The 19414-nt window shown below is 56.4% G+C and overlaps 6 protein-coding genes and 1 pseudogene across 7 annotated transcripts; all 7 read left to right on the top strand.

Moving 5' to 3' along the window:
• Positions 1–560: 560 nt before the first annotated feature.
• Positions 561–2894, top strand: LBRM_22_0270 (conserved hypothetical protein; the record flags this gene model as incomplete). Its single annotated transcript, XM_001564896.1, has 1 exon — positions 561–2894. The coding sequence occupies one exon, from the start codon at positions 561–563 to the stop codon at positions 2892–2894; it is 2334 nt and encodes a 777-aa protein (XP_001564946.1).
• Positions 2895–4288: 1394 nt separating this feature from the next.
• LBRM_22_0261 (conserved hypothetical protein) lies at positions 4289–4720 on the top strand (the record flags this gene model as incomplete). The annotated part of the gene is made up of 1 exon (XM_003723124.1): positions 4289–4720. The coding sequence occupies one exon, from the start codon at positions 4289–4291 to the stop codon at positions 4718–4720; it is 432 nt and encodes a 143-aa protein (XP_003723172.1).
• A 2037-nt stretch (positions 4721–6757) lies between these two features.
• LBRM_22_0260 (conserved hypothetical protein) lies at positions 6758–6985 on the top strand (the record flags this gene model as incomplete). Its single annotated transcript, XM_001564895.1, has 1 exon — positions 6758–6985. The coding sequence occupies one exon, from the start codon at positions 6758–6760 to the stop codon at positions 6983–6985; it is 228 nt and encodes a 75-aa protein (XP_001564945.1).
• A 1444-nt stretch (positions 6986–8429) lies between these two features.
• On the top strand, positions 8430–9260 carry LBRM_22_0250 (conserved hypothetical protein; the record flags this gene model as incomplete). The annotated part of the gene is made up of 1 exon (XM_001564894.1): positions 8430–9260. The coding sequence occupies one exon, from the start codon at positions 8430–8432 to the stop codon at positions 9258–9260; it is 831 nt and encodes a 276-aa protein (XP_001564944.1).
• Positions 9261–11814: 2554 nt separating this feature from the next.
• LBRM_22_0240 lies at positions 11815–12750 on the top strand (annotated as a pseudogene). Its single transcript has one exon. A coding segment is annotated over exon 1 (936 nt).
• A 765-nt stretch (positions 12751–13515) lies between these two features.
• LBRM_22_0230 (hypothetical protein, unknown function) lies at positions 13516–14859 on the top strand (the record flags this gene model as incomplete). Its single annotated transcript, XM_001564893.1, has 1 exon — positions 13516–14859. One exon carries the CDS (start codon positions 13516–13518, stop codon positions 14857–14859), a length of 1344 nt encoding a protein of 447 aa, XP_001564943.1.
• Positions 14860–16484: 1625 nt separating this feature from the next.
• AAT22 (putative amino acid permease) lies at positions 16485–17939 on the top strand (the record flags this gene model as incomplete). The annotated part of the gene is made up of 1 exon (XM_001564892.1): positions 16485–17939. One exon carries the CDS (start codon positions 16485–16487, stop codon positions 17937–17939), a length of 1455 nt encoding a protein of 484 aa, XP_001564942.1.
• Between the last annotated feature and the right edge of the window lie 1475 nt (positions 17940–19414).

The raw sequence follows: 19414 nt of genomic DNA, 5'->3' as shown, positions 1-19414 counted from the left end.
AGGTGAACCTACCCATGATTAAGCAGTTGTTCAAACTCTCTCCTTCACCCTACCCTCTATCCCACTTCCTTCCCCCCGTCTTTGATCGCTTTCACTCGGCGAGCACTGCCGGGGCCACACTGAGTGAGTGTTTTATACTCTCTTGCTTCCTCCGGTACGCAGCTTCTGAGAGTTTGTGGGCGGCGCGTGCCGAGCGGGGAAGGACCGTCAGCGCTTTGAATGGAGATGATCACAGTCGAGGGCGAACGAGAAACAAAAGGGCAAGGCGACGCATATTGGTCTCCTCCACCCCATCCCACCTCACATACTCTGCCCCGATGCTTTCTGCAGCTGCTGGCGTACTACGTATCCGGTCGAATCAGTGCGTCACTTTCATAGCAAATGGTGCCGCCAATACCGCAACTCTCGCTGGGCCAGGAGAGTGGCGACGAAAGGAGCTAGTCAGCCTCCGTCGTTTCACTGCCGGCACGACGGGGATAGGCCAGACGCGGTATCGCCAGTTTGTGCGGCTTGGCTGCAGCGCCGCGCGCCTTCACACCTTCTCGCGTGGTGGGCCATTCATGATGTCGCGCCGCCTTTATTCCGCAAAGCGAACTCTTGACTTCCCAACCGTCGACAATCAGTTTGTCTGTTATCTTCGCTCGTTACTTCGGTCTACAGGACCGTTGCCCATCTCGAAGATGGCGAGTATGATCGGGGATGAGCACCTTGAGCGTCTTGGCAGGGAGGGCGGCGGGCTCGCTCAGTTCATTCGACGGCACCCCGAGGCGTTTTGCGAGGTGCAGCTGCCCGGTTGTGTGCACGTAGCCATGGCCAGTGAGGCATGCTTGCCGTTCCGTACACCCGATCAGAAGACTCTCGGCCTCCGCGTTATTGGACTGCTAGCCATTGCACAGCACATGAGTGGCACCCATGTGGCCACCTCACTCGGCTTCGTCACGTCGACGCCGACAATAAACGACCTCTGCAAAGCGCTGCGGTGTTGGGCGCTTGTCACCCCCATGCAGCTCACGAGGTTCTTGCGCCAGCACGAAGAGGTGTTTTGGTGTCATCCAATTGCACAGCACGTGCGGCTGCGGTGTGTGAAGCCGCTCTCGACGCCGCCATCGCCACCACAGCAGGTGGGGCCAGACCGCGCTTCGTCGAGTATGAAGAACAGCCGGCTTCAGCTGTGGCTCAGCACGGTGGTGCCATCGCAGTACCACGTGCCGCTATCCTACCTAATGGACTCAGTTGTCATGACCAACATGTCGGTGAACTTATTCGATTGCGAAGCGCCATCGCTGCGGGATTTTCGAGTCGCCTTCCAGCAGTTGCCACCACAGTTCGTCGACGTGCGTGCCTTCGGCGACTCACCGATGGCCGTCTTTGTCCGGCTGCTGCGTCCAGAGCCGCTGCTGCTGCAGGTCGGAGTGCCATCGTACACGTTCGATACCCCAGCACCCGAGATCGCCGCTAGTCGCTATGACCCCACGCTATTGGGCCGGAAACTTACCGAGGCCTTGCAGCAAGGAGCAGCCGAAGATCGCCTGAAGCACCTAAGGCTGGTTAAGGGTCTCCATCTGGCGCACTTGCGCGACTTTGTGCCAGCGCACCTGGTACGCGAAATTGAGGTGTTCTACGGCCTCGTCGAGGGGGGAGATCTTCGGGTTAGCGTCCTTCTCCTCGACCGACTACGACACTTGTGGGAGGTGCAGCTGGAGTCCTCCCAAGTACGGCCATGGGCCTTCTTGCCGTCATCGGATCAGCCCTCTTCGCTGACATTAGAGACGTCACCGGTGCCGCGGGTGATGGTGCGCTTGCAGCGGATTTTAGCAGACAAAGGCGCTCAGCTTCCCGCCGACCTCTACGCGGAGCTTCCCGGCGACTTGCAGGCAGCACTGCTCCGCGTCTATGGAGCGTTCAAGGAGGCGGGTGAGTCGTGGAATGCAGCGGTTCCGTCTGCGCCGCTACAGTCGCCCGATCCGGCGACTGTCGTTGATGCGATTTCCTCCTTTGTTCACACCCACTCGCTCTTTTTCATCAAGCAGGGCGATGTCATCCTCACTCCTCGCCTCGCCGCCGAGGAGCAACGAAGGCCGATGCGGTCTGATGGGGCTCGCTTGGAGGGGAGGGGTCCTGAGGAGAGCCCCTACATTGGGAAACCGCTCGGCCCCACATCGGTTTCTCGACGGTTGGCGAAACGGGAGGGAGAAATGTCCGAGGACGAACTGGCGCGGTTTCTCCACGACGCCATCCCCGCTGGGCAGCCTGTAATAGTCGACGCTCTGCGCACCACCCTGCAAAACGAGCGTTTTCGACGTGGCCTGACGTCTGAGCAGGCGCGCCGCTTTGTCCGCCGCGAGTTCTTCGAGCGGCACAAGGGGTACTTTAAGCTGCACGAGTACTTTGCCTATGACAAGCTGGTTGTTGGCCGCGCAAAGGATCCACCGCCACCGCCGCACGTGTTGCAGCCACGAATAACTAGGATTGAGCAGGTTATTAAGTTTATGGCCCTCTTGTCGTCGCAGTCGGCAACCGACGGTGCGCTGACCCGTGCACTGCCGCGTGAAGGCCGCATGTTAGTCAAGGCTGTTGGGAGTGTCACCGATATTGCTGAGCAGCTGCCAATGTGGTTCCTCGCACAGCGAGACAAGAACAACTGCTCTTCCTCCCTCATTCGCTACATTGGGCCTCTAGCGGAATGCGAGGCGCGATCGGCATGGGCGCTGAAGCCTCCCCCAGCCGGTGTGCTGACGCGCAAGGTACCCAATGACCCATTTGCCGATATTGGGTCGGAGGAAGTGGATGGCAAGCCTTCTGGGTGGAATAGGGAGTGGGACGAGGACGAGCACGACGGAGGGGAGAGCCAGGAGGCAAGCGTGTCTCCAATGCCGCGAGCATCGACGCGATAGTATAAGGCAACATCGAAAGGCACTTGATGGGTGTGGCAAGTGTGTGCCCTCCTTGGCGCCACCACGGGGGATCTCTTGGGTGCTAGCTCCGTCATCACTACCTCCTCCTCGCCTCAGCACCACATTGTACCGCCCCTCTTTTCCCTCAGCACTGCATGGAGGCACGCGTTAGTTTTGCTGATGAGCAAGACGAGAAGTCAAGAGAGAAGAGAGAATCGGGCGAAAGTAAGCTAGGTGGCTGTCGTAGCGTGAGGAGGGCTTGTGGATAGGTGTTGCGGAGGTGCGTGGTAAGCATGGGAGAGTGTGTTTGCCTCGCAGCGATGGCGGTGGGACTGGTGGTGATGACGAGGAAGGGGGAGGGGCGAGACAAGCGCGCTCTCTCTCTCTGTGTGGTCATCTGCGAGAGCTGGGACGCTCTCATCGTGATGCATGTCCTTTCCAGAGAGGCCCGTGCGGCGGCTTTCCCGTTTCGATCTTCCGCACAAGTACCACAGCGCACTCATCGCACCCCTTGGCTTTCCTCGCAGCGTCTCTCTAGCTTCGCTTGCAGAGGGAGCCTTATGATGGGAAGCGCGCGCTGGACAAGGAAGATCCCAACATGGGTTCTTCTTGGTGGCTCTCCAATCTCCTGCCGTGCGTCGAGGTTGGGGTGTGGGGTGCACGAGTAAAGAGCGCGGACTACCATGTTGGCTTTTGCTTCTTTTTTTTTCTCGCTCGCCTTTCCTGAGGAAGACTGCGCAGTCGGGCTGGTTGAATGCAGAGAGAGAGAACGGCACACGCGTGTGTCTAGAGGTGTGTGGAGTGCAAGCAGCAGGTGTCTCTCTGTGTGTGTGTGACTCCCCCACCTCTCTTCCCCCACCTTCTGTCTCTTTTCTTGTGCATCTCCTTTCAGCAACCGCGTGCAGCCTTTTTCTGTTTTGCCTTCCCCAGTTGGCCTTGCCTTATTGTGGTAGTATCGCTTCACATGCGGGCGCACCATGCACGTGCTCTTGGCCCCCCCCCCCCCCCCACTCCCCACCCCACCCCACCATTCGCTCTGTCTCTTCCTTTTATCTTCGCCCCTCTCTCTGGTTGCCATGACGACTACCAACGGCGCTCTCCCCTGCCCACACAGGAGCATACGCGTAGTCTTAACGGCAGTTGCAGCCACGCCGAACTGCGTGTGCTGCAGAGTTACCCCCATTTCAGCCTGCATTGCTGCCTCTCTTCTCATACAAGCGAGCCTAAGCACCCATCCACACACACACACACACCCATACAACGCATCGTCTTGTGTGCCTCTCGTCGAAGCCCACCACGACCACCACCACGACCCCCCCTCCCCCTCTTCTTCACAAGCCGTTCTCTCTTCTTTTCTTTGGGGCGGAGGATTTCGGCAACGTTTTGGTTCTCACATGCGGCGTTCTGTGTATTATATGGGGCGCAGCCTCACACAGCGGCACCTGAACGCCTGCAACAGCCCGCTGGCGACCGGCTTTGTGCGGCCTAATGCGTTCTCCAGCACAATGCATGGGCTTGCAGCGTCGCCGCTGTGCGGCCTCGGCTTCATCGGTGGCGGCGGCGCTGTCATTGGCGCAAACGGCGCTCTAGTCGCATCCTCAGAGACGGCGCTGAGTCAGCTCCTGACATCCATCATTGCGCAGGGTAAGCCCGTCTCTGCGCTGGCCACTGTCGTTTGCATCCAAAATATATCAAGTTGTGTCTGTGCATGCGTAAGAGTATTACTCGGATTGACTCTAAAGATGTTCTCTCCTTTCTCGACCACGCGTGGCGATACAACAGTGACTCTGTACGCCCCTTCATTGAAGAGAGACGAACCGCAGTGACCACCTGCGCCCCTAAGCGCTAGTGAAAGGACTGTGGTGCAAGGCAGTGGGCGGGTTGCACACTCGGTGTGCTGCGCGACCACACAATGCACTGTACGCACGCCCACCCACATGCAGGCACGCCTTATATCCACTTCCGTTCATTTTGGGTTACTCCCTTGGCCACTGAGAAGCGAACCGACGGCGATGCACATGTGAGTCAGAAGAAAGGGAAGCAGAAACGAAACATAAATGCAAGAGAAAAAACACGGAGCGACGGCGAAGCTGATGATGTTGTTGCAGTTGTGTGTGGATGCTGTCGAAACACCTTTCGCATCTCTGCTGTGTGTGTCTGTCATTGTACGGACGCCGCACTGTGTTCTTGGACTCACAATCAAGGTGCCTGAGAAGCTGTGCGTCGCTCGTCTTCTCCATCTTGCCTTGTGCTGTCTGTGGCTGTGTGGTGCGCTCCTTCTCTTGTTTTTCGTTGCTTGTCCCCTTGTTGGCTACCGTGGCGAGTCTCTCTCTCTCCCCGCCGCCCTTCGAGTGTGGTACGCGTGCTCACAGTGTCCGATTTAGTCGCACAGTTACGACGACGACGACGATGCTGATGCAGCGAAAGGGATGAACGCAGGCGAGAAGAGACTTGGATGTTGCGCAGAACAGAACATACAGGGTAAAGGGGAGCGAGGTGAGAGAGCCAGAAGGAGCGGCTTAGTAGGTGATCAAGACGCTCCAGGGAGCCGCTTGGATCGGCTACTGATCGACAGGGCAGTGGGGAGACGGTCTGCTCATATGCACCCCGACTTTTGTGTGGGCTGTGTCAGACGCCCTCTCACCTCTATTCTCAGCCTTTCCACTTGATGACAATCGCCACATGCACCCCCTCTCTTTTCCCAAACCCTCCCGCCGTCACAGGGCATGTAGGACAACAGAATTGGTGCTGAGGAGTACGAGTCGCATGGCACTGCCGGCGCTATACCTTCCCCTCCCCCTCCCCTTTGGCGGCGGCAGCTCGTTCTTGAAGTGCATCCGTTACCGACTCCCCCCGCTCTCTGTCCGTGTGACTGCGTCTTTTGCTCTTGTTGTTGTTCTTCGAGTTGCCGCCTCACGTGTATTCTCCTATCGAAGCTTTGTTCGTCTCCTCTTGTTTATTTCGCCTCTGGTGCATCGGGTGGCATCGCCTTCTGGCACACTCAGGGCGTTGTTTAAGGGAGGAGCGGAGGCAAGCCTTCTCCACCAGCCTACTTGTTCTTCAATACGGGCAAATCAGCGTCGATTTGGTCGCTGTGCTCTTCCTTAAAAACACACCTTACTCACGTGCCCCGCACGAAGGAGACGGAGAGAGAGCGAGAAAGCAATGGACCTCTCCATTGCCTAGCGGAGGGCTTGTATCGGACTGTGCGCACTCGCAGTATGCGTTCGTAAAGAGGCCAAGTAGCAGTGACGCTCTGCCGACCTGTGAAGATCTGTCAGGCTTTGAGACCAGTGTGGACACCTGGGGAGGGTAGCACTCAGTATGAGTATGGGTGACTGAAAAGAGGAGGAGAAAAAGGGAAGCTGAGCGGTTGTAGACGAAGGGTGAGTAGCGTCTGCTAAAACTGCCACTCACTGTCTTCAGTTTTTTTTTTTTCACCTATTTCCTCTCTTCTCTCCCAGCTCCATCTTACCCACCTTTCTGTGCCTCTCGCTTTCACCGGGTGTTTGTTGGTTGTCCTGTCGGTGAACAATTATGTCGGCGTTACGGTGTGTGTCGAGCGACTTTGTTTGTCTCCCGCTGTGCTGTCCTACTTCAACTCACCATCGCCGCATTGTTCTCTCCTCTTCTCCTTCCTCCCCCGTCTTCGTGTTTTCCACATGCCGCGAACGTACGCGCGTACATACGTTGCGTGCGATTTCCCCCCTTTCTGTCCCGCTGTTGCGCCTGCGGCTGCTCCTTTATTGTCGGTGTGGGCCCCGTCTACATGCCCGATGTTGTTTCTTTCCGAGTCACACTGGCGTCTGCGCCGCTAGCTTGCCGTGAGCGCAAGTGCGAGAATACCAGCCGGACCAGCAGCAATGAACTTGAGTATCAAGCAAGAGTCCTTCCGTATAGAGACAATGATGAGCTCCCTGCGGAAGGAGTGTGTTAACTTGTGCTGCAGGGACCTCTACAGGGATGCAGAGCTTACCAAGGACGAGGTGCACTGTATTGATCGCTGTTCATGGCGTTACTTGCACACAAACAAGATCATCTCCAACTCACTAGACCGCAAGATTCAAGGAGGAGGCAAGAAGCTGATGTGACTGGCGCGGGCATGGAGTGCCACCGTGACGGTTCGTTTTGCCTCCTTGTTCCCTCGCTGAGCTTTGCGTCTCATCCCCAAGGATGCACCGCGGGGCACGATGCTGGGAAGGGTGGAGGTCTCACACTCGAAGCCCGTGCCCGATTCTTGCGCGGCCGCCTCCTCCTTTCTGTCTTTACGTCTGTCTTCAACGGTGAACAGGGAACGCACGGGGTCTAAGAAGGGAAGGCAGCGGGGTGCGTGGCGCCGTTGTCCAGCGTTGCTCTTGGGTCTCACCTTCTACTGGTGTCACCACTGCCTCTTCCGCTTCCTACTTCGTTTTTTTTTTTAGCGCTCGTCTTGTCGGTGCCTGCGTGTGCGTGTCCCTCTCTCTCTCTGTTATTGGTGCTGCATCGTCTCCACTGGCGTACGGGTGCGTGCGTGGTCGCGGCTGGGTAACCGCCTTTTTGGTCTCTCTTCTCTACCCCATTTTTGCCACTGCGGCTGTACCCCTTTACAAGCTCACCCGAGACGTCTTCTTCCCTTCCGTCTTCTCCCCTCTTCCCTCCCCACCGATCCCCCACAGGCGCCCCGCTTACTGTCATCCCTCGTCTTCTCCCCTTTGCTTCTGCTCTTCCCCCTTCACTCTACCCTTCTCCTTGGCAGAGGGCGATTGAGAGGGAGGTGGGCGAGAGGGGCAACGTTGTAACATGGAGAGAGGGAGGCGCAGTGGTGGCGTGGCTTCGATGGAGGTGAATGGCGTCATCACTCACGTACTGCATAACTAAAACGAAGAACAGCACGCAGAGCCCGAGAAAGGTGATAGGCGCTTCACTTACTGGAGGCATGCTCAACCTCCTCCACAGTTTACCCACCCGCGCTTCCTTCACCCCAACACTCCCCTGTGCGGTGTGTTCGCGCATGGGGTATTGAGGCGTTCTTGCCCTTGAAGTACATCAGTGGGGCACCAGGAGGGAGGGCAACCAAAGAGAGAGGCGGCATGGTCTGTCTTGTAAGTCGTTCCGACAACCTGACTTGCCACTGTATGTGGTGGCGGTGTGTTTGTGTGTGCGCGATAGCCTCCTTTGAGTGGGAAAAGGCGAGCGTACCGCTGCGATGCGTTACGTGCCCAGGTGCTTTGGGTTGCTTACCCCGTCACTCACCCTCTCCACCGCCGCTGCCGACCCCCTTCACATCCCTTCTTTTCCGCATCTTCACACTGAACGAAACTCGCCACTCCCGCCACCACTCTCTCAACGAACGCCTCACTCACTCCCTGAAACACGCGCACGCGTACGTGCGGCAGAGAGTACGCAGCAGTCGCCAAAGCTCGCCGGCAGCGCTTCGTGTCCACGTCACCGATTTATTCCCTGCGATTGAGTGAGACGGTGTTGAAGGAGCAGCAGTAAAAACACCGCCCACTACAGCCCCAACAACACAGAAGACTAGTAGAGAAAGGAACTGCAATGAGCCTCTCCTGTGCACCGCGTAAGGTGTTTCTTCTCACCTTTGTGGCGCTGCTGATCGCGAGTGTCGCTCTGGCGGAGGAGGATGACGTAAATGAATTCATCAGCGATGAGGCGGATGCCATGTATACGGCGTCGGACGCGGGCGCGGGCAGTGCAGCGTACGTGAGTCGCGTCCTGTTCCTTAACGCGTCGTCGCAGTCTTTCCCTTCCTTCCCTGCTGGCTCGAAGGTAAACGTAGCGGTGGCCTTTCAAAACAATGACAACGAAGCCTCGCAGGTGGTGTTCCTTATGACTGGCCTCCTGCAGCCCCCGCACCAGTACCACATTGTCCTTCAAAACTTTTCCGTGGTGCGCCAGGCGCGCGAGGTGAAGAAGTCGGAGACGGTGAGCATGCATTATACCTTCAGGCCGGAACCCCACCTCGAGCCCGGAGAGTACAACTTGGTGATCGGCCTCTACGTCCAGAACTCGGCAACGAACCAGACGTACTTCATCACATCTTTCAACTCCTCAATCATGCTTGAAGACCCCCTCGGCACGGATCCTCGCACCGTCCTCACGTACTTCACCTTGCTCTCCATATTTGGCGGCATCGCGTACATGGTGGGTAATAAGATGGGCATTGTGAAGATGATTAAGGCGATGGCGCACTCGAAGAGCAGCACCGGCAGCGGCGCACATCACATGGAGATGGGCACCGGAAGCACCGGCTATGACCCGGCATACATCAACGCTGAGCACCAACGCTACCGTGATGAGGTGCTGCGTAAGAAGTCGACTGATGCTCACTCTCGTCGCGCGTCCGGGTCGCCAAAGAAAAGGAAGTGAATGATTTGCCTGCACGGTGACGCATGTACGTATGCAAAGCTGTTCGCGGACGTATTATTTTTTTTTTTTTGTAAGTGGCGTGTATGGTTTGCCGATGTTACCGTGGGGTTTCCTTTCTCAGTCGAATATCCCCTGTTCTCTCTTTTTCTGTGGGCACTTTCCTATCGTTCTGGGGGGTACTCTCCGCCTCGCCTCCCCCTTCTCTCTGCGCCTGCCGCTCGTAGCATCAATGGCACACCGCCTATTCCCGCTCTCCCCTCGTCTTTTGCGTTCTTCGTTGTTGCTTCTCGACGGATGGTCACGGAGCGGGTGATCGTCGTCATGAGCACTACTGCAGCTGCTGTTAGGGATTCGTCTTGTCTGGCACACGGCTCTGAGGGCCATGGGAAAATGTGCACTTCCTTCTCGTGTGCTGGGGTGTGTTCTGCCCTCAACTCACCCCCTTCTTCTTCAGCAGAAAAAGGCTACAGCGGCAGGCAGAGAGACACAGCCATGCAGTGCGAGGGCGAGAGGTTAGGCAGCGGTGATAAAGGGGGGAACGGCCAATGGCATGGCATTAGGAGGCACGAACCTACACACTGTGAAAACATTGCCTCTTGTAGTGGTGTGTGCGGGTGTGTCTTTTCCCTCAGTGTGGTGCTACTCGTTCAGTCCACTCATTTTCTGTGATGTCTACAAGAGTGTGCACTGAGTCGTGAAAAGGGAGGTCTTCTTCGGCCATTCACGCCCTATCCGCCCGCGTCTTTGCGCTCTCTTCGCAAGATCACGCTCGTACGCACGTATAAAGCCAGGCAGAGTGCGTACAGAGGGACACGTAGAAGACACGCTCACAATCACACGTCTCCGCACAAGAACTGTGGGGCTGAATGGTGAAAGGGGGGAGGGAGAATCGTGTAGCACATGGAAGTACGAAGGGGTTGTGACTGGGCTTCTATTGACTCATGCGTACTCTTCGGCTGCCGGTTTCCCAACCCGCTCGAAACTTTTTCTTTCCCTCTCTTACCGCCCCCTCTCTCCGTCTCCCTTCACCGCTCATTGTTTGTGCGTGTGTGCTGCGAAGGTGTGGGGGGCGTGGGGACGCAGGGGAGGGGCTGCTTGGAGGACGATTGTGCGTGTGTGACGGTGCGTCGTTTTGACTGTCACGCGTTGCGTTGAGACTCGCTGAATGTTTTTGTTTGTGTAAGTGGCGCAGCTGTCCCTCGTATGCTCCGTGATGACGCACACATCAGGAGGAGAGGCAAAGACATGTGGACACTGCCAGCGCAGTCACCGGCCCTTCTACACAGAGACAGACAGGCACCCGTAGTGTTGGATGCATGAGTGCGAGCAAGTATGGAGGCGCCTCTTCGTGTAGGGCGTTGTTGTGATGGTTGCGTGTTCGCCCTTGACTGTTTTTAACATATCGGTGGAAGAAGGAAAGTGAGAATGAAGAGCACAGCAACACACGCACACACACTCACACACATACATGGGCACACCTCTACGTAACTCTGCATTCGTTGGCGCCTCTCTGCGCTCTCCCTGTTTGTTGTGAGCCGCAGTGTGCACCTGAAGCTCAGCGAAGCCGGGCGGAGGCGAAAGGGACAAAGAGCACGCAAAAGTACGCAATGAAAGTGGGGAATTTGATTGCGCACACATTCCAGTGCATCGCTCGCACTTCTGCTGGCATGCTCACTCCATCGCCCCGCTACTCTCGCAGGTTTTTCGTCGATCGACTCCCTCCAGATCGATCACTTCTTCGTACTCTCACTCCCCACCACTCTTCGCCGTCGTTGCGACGTGCGGATGTGTTCGCGTCTATGTGCACGTCGCAACGACAGCGGCAAAGGCGCGTACTTCCCCCTCGATCCCCTCAATCCATCCGCCTCGCTTCGCCCCCCTTTGTCTTGTCTTTCCTTTTCTCCATTTCTGCGAGGTATTGCAAGCCAGACCTGAGAGTGGCAGGACAGCTGGCATGTTGTGTATCGTCTGTCTTCGGAGCTCGAACAGCGCACGTGGCACACGGCAATGGTTCAGTGACCTCGGCGATTTCTCCTTGAACACTTTGTCTCTTTCCCCGCACCAGTACTGCCTTTCCCACGTCTCCTTTTCTAGCCGTTCGTTAGTCTCCGCTCTTCGTCATTGGTGCACTTCTCTTCCTCCTCGGTGCAGCCAGTGGCGTGTTTGTTTGCAACTGAACAGCCAGACGAAGCGCACTCGCTCTCTCTCTCCCGCGCGTGCACCCGCCATTGCCGCAGGTGGTGGCAGTGATGCGGTGCAGGGGAGGCTTGAGAAGAAGATGTGCACAAGCGCAGGCACCATCGCTTAGCTACTCCTGTGCCGTTGCACACAGCGGCGCTGCGTTGTGCGGGGGCGTGTTTATTTACGTGTGCCTCGACGCGCGTGGGTCTTCGTCGTGACACTGAGGTAGTAGCCTGGCGTTTCCTTTTCGCTATCTCTTCTCTACCGCCGCACACACACTCACGCACATGCACTCTCCTTTCACCTTTTGCGTGTAGCGTCGTATCAAAGCTCGCTGGTGAGCTTCTCTGGTACGCTGGACTCATGCCGGTTCATGAACGTGTCACCGCGGCCTAGGGGCTGTAGGATTTTCGAGACCTCAGTGGTTACCTTACACGGGCTAGAACGTGCGCCGTCAAAATACAAGCACATCCACCGCTCCGACAACGTTGGCGGCGTCACGCATGAGGGCAGGAAGATGGTCGTGGATAAGTTGTGCCTCACGTATATCATCGACCTTCGCACTGCGAAGGAGAAAGACGACTCGCTTACGCGTTTGCCGTTGTCTTGTACTTTCCGATCGCGATTGATAGTTGTTTCCTTACGGATGATGCGTTGAGGAAGCTGTTGATGGGAGGGAGGGGGGTGGGGTCGTCTGCAGGTGTGCTACCTCGGCGAGTCGCAGCGGCCTTCCTTATCGGCTTCAAGGATGTCTACAAGAACTTCGAGGTCCCCCTCAGAGAAAGGGGCAGCCGGCCGTGTTCCGCTGCACCCTTAGGAGGGACCGCACCGGGGTGGTCGCAGCACTCCTCTTGACCGCCCTGAACGTGCCAGAAAAAAAAGGAAAACTGTGGAGGATTTCATGCCAGCAAAGCAGTGCTGCGTACCATCACCGCGCGAAGCAGCCCACGTGGGCAATTACACCGTCCCTCAAGAGATGTATGGCATGGTGAAGGCAGACATGGAGCAGGAAGTTGGGCTAGGTGCGAAGGGGCTTGAGAAGCTGCACGACGACTACGTCCGCTCGACCCCCTCAATGCTCACGAGGGCGAAACTGTGCAACCACGACGACGGTATCGGTCTTGCATGCAAATCCGTACGTTGCAAAGGGTCACCTTCAGCAGCGCCAAGGAGGGAGACGATACGAGGAAACTTCCAACTTTTTGGGACTGTTTCGCACTGGAATGCGTCTCCTTCTCCTGCAAATGTTGGCGACTATGGCGCAACTGGCTGCCTCGCATGTTTCTCTAACGCTTGTGGATGCGTTTAGCCCTCCCCCTCTCCTCTTCTTCCCGCCCTCTTTTCGCTTGCGCATGAATGACACACGTCCTCTCACGAATGCAGGACTAGGCACTCTCACGTGGCTGTTCTTTCACCGGTGCCGCTCCCTTTTAGGTGTATTCCTTTTTTGAGTGACGGGGGTTATGAGGCGCACCTCCTGGTGTGGGACTCTATCATTTTGCTGTTCTTGTGTGTTTTCCCCTTTCCGGATGAACGCGTTACTTTTCTCCTCCCCCCTTCTTGTGCTCTGCCGGCGTCCGTGTTGCCGCTCCTCTGTCCACAGCCCCCCTCCCCCCATCTCTCCACCCAACGCCTCTTCCTGTCTTTTCTCTCTCTCTCTATTTCTCTTTGATCCCGCCTATCCTCACTTTTCTCCTGTGCCTTTGATGTCACTACTCTTCGCGCCGCCGTTGCCGCGCACGCGCGCTCTCTTTGGTTTCTTCTTTTTTTTGCCTCGTATTGAATACGATGGAGCGGGGAAAAACAGAGAGGGCAGCCAGGGCCCTCCTATGCCTGCCTCCATATCCCGCTCCGATCTCTTTCCTCCGTCTCCTTGCTTCGCGTGTCTGCCGCCACCAGCATAAAATCAGCCATCCAACACACCGACGTGAAAGCGAGAAAAAAAAGCGGGAACGCGAAAGTGTGCCCGCCATATCGCTTGCTGCAATGCCATTTATTCGCCCTGCTTGGTCTCACCCATGTGACTCTTGATTCACTACCCACCCACTCATCATTTCATCTCTACCCCCCTCCCATGTACGACCCCACTGACATGCACGTCATAGACAGTGTCAAGAATCACTCACCCCCTTCATCGTTGCTGCACCACCAGCCTCACCGCCTCTACCCCCTCGATCGGCGCTTTCTCCGATCGTATTCAGAAACCCTTTCTTCAGTTTTCCTGCTTTCTTTCTCGCCTGTCATCTCTCCCCCTTCCCCCCGCAACGGCATCGAGTTGCACCCACAAACGTTTCCCTCGAATCCCCCGGTAGGACACAGAGGGACCTGGAACACAGAAGAAGAGACCTTTCCTGTATTGGCCTCTTCTTCGCTGCTCTTTTCGTGGCCTTGCCTCTTCAGCAACGCGCTACCGAGCAGCTACAGCAGCGCCATGTCAGTTCATGCAGTCGAGGAGTCCGATGTGGGGCTGCCCAATATGCAGCTGGAGCATCACGAGCAGGCAGCGCAGCAGCAGCCTCGACCTGAGCCATCAAACGCCCCGACGCAGGTGTGCATCGACAAAACTGTTTCGCGGTCCCCGTCGGCAAAGCGCTACCGCTTTGAGGAGCAGGAGCCCAAGGACATAAGTGCAGATGCTGTGCATGTGATGGATCTCAAAGAGGACGCCCACCTCGAACATGCCGGTCGCGCTTCAGCGACAGTTGCCCTCCAAGACGACCACACCGACTTCGCGGACGCGCCTGTCGGTGATGCTGCGGCCGTGGTGGATGTGTCCTGCAGTACTCTTTGCGCTGAGGCTGATGTGACAGGCGTAAGTGACGAGACGCTTGCGGAGCCGGACCTCACCACTGGCCCTGCATGCGTAGAGGAGAAGTGTGCGCTCACGCTTTCAGTGTGCGAGCTGGAGACATCGAGCCACGCGCAGCTCTCGCAAGTGATGCCCCATGCAGTGCGCAAGGATATCCCAGTGCAGCCCTTACTATTGGAGGACGGTAATGCTGTACTGCCTCCTCTTCACCAGTGCACAGATGAAGAGGAGGCGGTCGTGTCACCGCTGCCTGTGCTCACCGAAGCACTGACGCACCTATCACAGGCTGAGGGGACAACTGAACGTGGCGCCATTGCGCACGACTCTGTCACTATCGGCACCGAGGATGCTTCCCGGTGCGAAGCTGAGGAGAGGCTGTGCCGCGATACCGAGGCAGGGCCTGTCGCGGATACCGCGAACGCAACTGAAGTTGCTTCGCGGATCCCAGTGGAGGGCGAGAAGGACAGTCTAAGATCAGCGCGCTCTTCCGAGGCTGCTACACCACCGCCGTCGCTAGCCGCCGTTGACGAGTACCCCAAAGAGGCAAGCAAGCACCTCACGTTTGCCAGCGACGCGCTGCCACAGTCATTATCGCAACGCGGGTCTTAAGGGGGGTGCGCGAGCTGCCAGTTACGCGGACCACCCCCGGCATGAGCAGACCTCGCCCACTTACGTATCGTTTTCGCTTCTCTTCTCGATCTTTTCATTAAATGTTTTTCCTTTTGCGCTTCATCAGAACTCTATGGCCCATGCGCACTCACATACTCAGAGAGCCACACAGCTCACACCGAACACGAGAGAGAGAGAGAGACACAGGCTGACGTCAATGCATGCGGATGCAGGTGCGCCAGGAGTGAAGTGAGGCCATAGCAGCTGTACGCTTGTGTATTTGCCGTGTGTGTGTGTGTGTGCTGCGTACGCCCACGGTTGTCAATCTCAGATTCCTTGTTTTTATTCATTTACTCTTCCCTAGAGGGGGGTGCGTGTGCGTGCGTGCGTGCGCCGTTTTCCTGCTTGGCTCTTCTTTGTTTTTGCCTCTCACCGTGTGATGTGAGTCACGTGCACATCGTATGCAGATTCATACAGAATGATATCGTAGTCTGCGTGTGCAGAGGGGGGAGAGAGGGGAGGGGAGGGAGGGAGTAGAGAGAGGGGGGAAGGGGAGGACGCCGTGTTTACTGGTCCCCGTGTCGCTTTGGCGTAACTCATGTTTTGTGCAACACAAAGCGGCGCGTATCTCCCTCTCCTTTCAGCTCCATCACTTCCTCCTCTCTCTTCGCTTTGCTCTGACGAGGAAAGGAGGAACACTCCACGGAAGCGCGCACACACGCGCACGTTGACGCGAAGAACGACGTATGACGCTGCCGTGACCTTTCCGTTGTCGCTTCACACGAGCGGGGCACGTCCGCTCACTCTTCGACTGCCACGACCCCCCCCCCTCCCCCCTCTCTCCTCCTTCATATGAATTTACCGCTCAAAGAGCCTGAGCTCTTCCGAGTTGTTTCCTCAGAAATAAACGCAGCAGTGCGCTACAGTGGTCTTCTTTTGAGGCCGCATGTGCGACTATTTCTCTTGTGTGCATCTCTTCTCCGTGCTGGTTATCCCACTTCCGGCCGTAGTGCCATGGGAAGTAGGGCGATGTGCTCGGGTCTCCTGTGCACTACGGGACTATGCGAACCACGGCGTTTAGTACGTGCATCTTTAGGGATGGCCAACTGGACTGCCTCCGTGCTGCCCAACTTCAGGTTTGCACCGCCACTATCCTACGTCTTTCCTCTCTTCCCCCCTCTCTCACTCCTTCTACACTCTACTGCTACTACGGCTCCCCTCTCTTACTCGCTCACCGCATTTCGCTCACCACCACCACCACCACCACCACACGCACGCACAAACGCACGTGTTTGTGCAAACATGACCTCAACGCAGCTCGTAGTGTTGCCCGTCTTTTCCATAGCTAAATTTGTCTCTCTCTCTCTCTCTGCCTTCCTCTCCCCCTCTCGACTCACTCACCCTATCCAGGATAGGGGCTAGTTGTGGTGAGCATTATCTACACGCACCAAAAACCTCTTCCCTGTCTTTTCGCTCTTCTTGCTGTCTCGTTTCACCCATTTTGTTCTCTTTTCCCTAGAAAAGCGCACCGTCCACCCCCCGCCCCACATACACACGTCATCACCAACCCCAACTCCTGTACGCGCAGCCATACCCATCAATAAGCAGAGGCGCGCGCGACAAACATGTCTCACAACCCCGACAACACTGTTCTGCTCAACGGAGGCAGTAGTCTGTACGACCATGAGTCCTCGAAGATCCATGCGGGCAGCGATCATGTTGCAGCTGCTGAACTCGATGCAACCATGAACAATGATGAAAGGGAAATGCACGAAAAATTTGATCAGATGCATGATGTCGTGATAGACAATAACACCGATCAAGAGGGGGACGGGAGGAAGCCCAATTTCCTAGTGCACCTGATGCACCGCGCGATCCCGCACGGCGGCTTCGCTAGCGGCGTCTTCAACCTCGCCGCCAGTAGTCTCGGTGCTGGTATCCTTGGTTTACCCTACGCCTTCGAGACGTCCGGCATCGCCATGGGCACAATCTACCTTATTGTGATTTATCTACTGACGGTGTACTCGGTGCGGCTGCTTGCTATCGTATACGGCAAGACGGGCATCCGCAGCTACGAGCTGACAGGGCGGTTGCTCTTTGGGCGTGGCGGCGACATCTTTGCGGCAGTCATCATGTTTGTCAAATGCATCGGTGCCTGCATTGCCTATGTAATCTGCATCAACGACTTGTGGAGTGCTTTTCTCAGCGACGAGCGCGTGCATGGGTACTACAAGACCCTGAGCTTTCAGCGCGTACTCACGTCAGTTACCTTTCTGTTACTGATGCTGCCTCTCTCGCTGCCCAGGAAGATCAACTCGCTCCGCTACGTCTCCCTCTTCGGCGTGGTCTTCGTGCTGTACTTTGTCGTCTGCGTCATTCTCCACTCCGCAACTCACGGGATGAAGGGCGGCATCAGCGGCAAGGGTCTGCGCACGTTCAACACGGGGAATCGCGCCATTCAAGGTCTTGGCCAGTTCGTCTTCGCATTTCTGTGCCAATCGAATGCGTATCAGGTCTTCAACGAAACGCCCAAGCCCAGTGTGCGCTTCTTCGAGTTGCAGGTTCTTGTCAGCATGTTTATCTGCACCGTCTTTTACTGGCTGGTGGGCTTCTTCGGCTACGCCGACTTCGCGGACAATATCGGGTCTTCGCTGTTGCGCATGTATCGTCCGTTGACGGATTACTACATCGCCGTCGCCTACATTGGCCTTGTGGTGAAGCTGTGTGTCGCCTTTGCACTGCATATTCTACCCTGCCGCGACGCGGTGCACCACCTCATCGACTGGAACCTCTACACTATTGCTTGGTGGAAGAACGCAGTTCTGTGCACATTCCTCAGTCTCGTCTCACTGCTCTGTGGCCTGTTCATCCCCAACGTGAACGTTGTGTTTGGTCTGCTCGGCTCCTTCACCGGCAGCTTCATCGCCTTTGTCTTTCCATCCCTCTTCTTCATCTACAGCGGCGGCTTCGAGCTGAAGAAGGTGGGCGCCTATGATTTCTTTGGCTCTATTTCACTCCTTATCTTCGGTGTCGTAATCATTTGCTTCGGCACAACTGCCACGATCTACGGCGTAGTGTAAGGGGAAAAGTCCCTGCTTCCCTCTTTTCGCTCTAGCATGCGAGAAAAGAGAAGCAACGCTGCTGGAGACGCGCGTCGACAGGACACTCAGGCACCAATGGAGGCTCTATCAGGGAGAGCAGAAGAGGGTGCAAGTGTTTGCCTGCGTTTGTGCACTCTTTCCTGTCCATGTGCAGACAAGCGGCGCACATGCTGGACAGCAAGCCATGGATGTGAAAGTGGCCGTAGGTGGTGCACTCAAACTAGTACGTGTGTGTGTGTGTGTGTAAATATTTACTCGTACGTTTGCTTTTGATGGGGTGCCGGTCGTGGCGGTGATGTCGACAAATTGTTTTTGGAGGGGGTACGTCTGTACACAGCAGAGGTGGGGCCTTGACCTTCTTTTTCTTTGATTTCGTCAACCACCCAGGACCCCCTCTCTTTCCGTCTCCCCGCGTTCAAGCTCCCCTACCATCTTCTAACAGGCACGTGCAAAGACGAGGAGGCAGTCGTCCGAAACCTACGCCCACCAGCAGGTGCACACAGGAAGGTGTCCACCTACACACACACACGCGCGCAAGGAATCACCGCAATTATGTAGAGAACACGAACGAGAGATGAAACACACACAAAAAAACGATACTCCCCCTCCCCCTCTCCCCCTCCCCCCTCACTCCCCCCTTCCCCCCCACTCCCCCTTCCCCCTCCCCCTTCCCCCCAATAAAAGAAAAGACGAAAAACAGAAGAAACGCATTTAAAAAAAAACAATCGCTGCAGTTTTCATATAGACGCAGCCGAAAATAAGCAGAATAACGAACTGATTTACCATCAGGCCTGTTACTACCCATCATAGTAGAGCAGACCAACGGTCACCCCCCCCTCCGCATATCTTCTACCCTTACTCCAGCGCGTCTCCCCCCCCCCTCGATCTGAACCTCTCCCTCGTACATGCGTGCGTGCGCGCACTTTCTCTGTGAAGCCCATGATGGAGGTCCCAAACGAAGAAAAGGGCGGAGCCCCCCTCGTCTTGGCATGCATACAGTGGGAGATACGTTTATGCCAACACAACGTGAATGTGTAGAGGGAGGGTCCAGATCATGAGAGAGCGAGGCTGAGAAAAAGGGGAGAGTCACAGAGACGCGTGAGGACAGTTCGCAGGTACGCACACGCGCACACACCCCTGCGGTACTTGTTTGGTAGCGATGGTGAGAGCGTTTCCAGTGAAAATGAAAAAGAAAAAAATGCCCCACCAAAACTGTCAGGTGTGCACGTCAGCCTCCTCTGTTCCCTCATCATTTTTTTTTTTTAATCTGTGCTTTGTCGCTTCCCGATATACCGTCGCCTCGGGTTCGAAGGGGCGCTTGTGTTTGCTGTGATTGTGTATTTGTAGGCGTGACTGCATCGTTGCTGTTGGATAGGAGGGTGTGTGGGTACGTGCGTGTGTGTGTGTGTGTGTGTGTGTGTGTGTGTGGCGCGAGGTGTTTCCTGGAGGTGGGC

This window comes from Leishmania braziliensis, chromosome 22 (assembly GCF_000002845.2).
Source record: "Leishmania braziliensis MHOM/BR/75/M2904 complete genome, chromosome 22".
Taxonomy (NCBI): Eukaryota; Euglenozoa; class Kinetoplastea; order Trypanosomatida; family Trypanosomatidae; genus Leishmania; species Leishmania braziliensis.
This window is presented reverse-complemented; position numbering and strand designations above follow the sequence as displayed.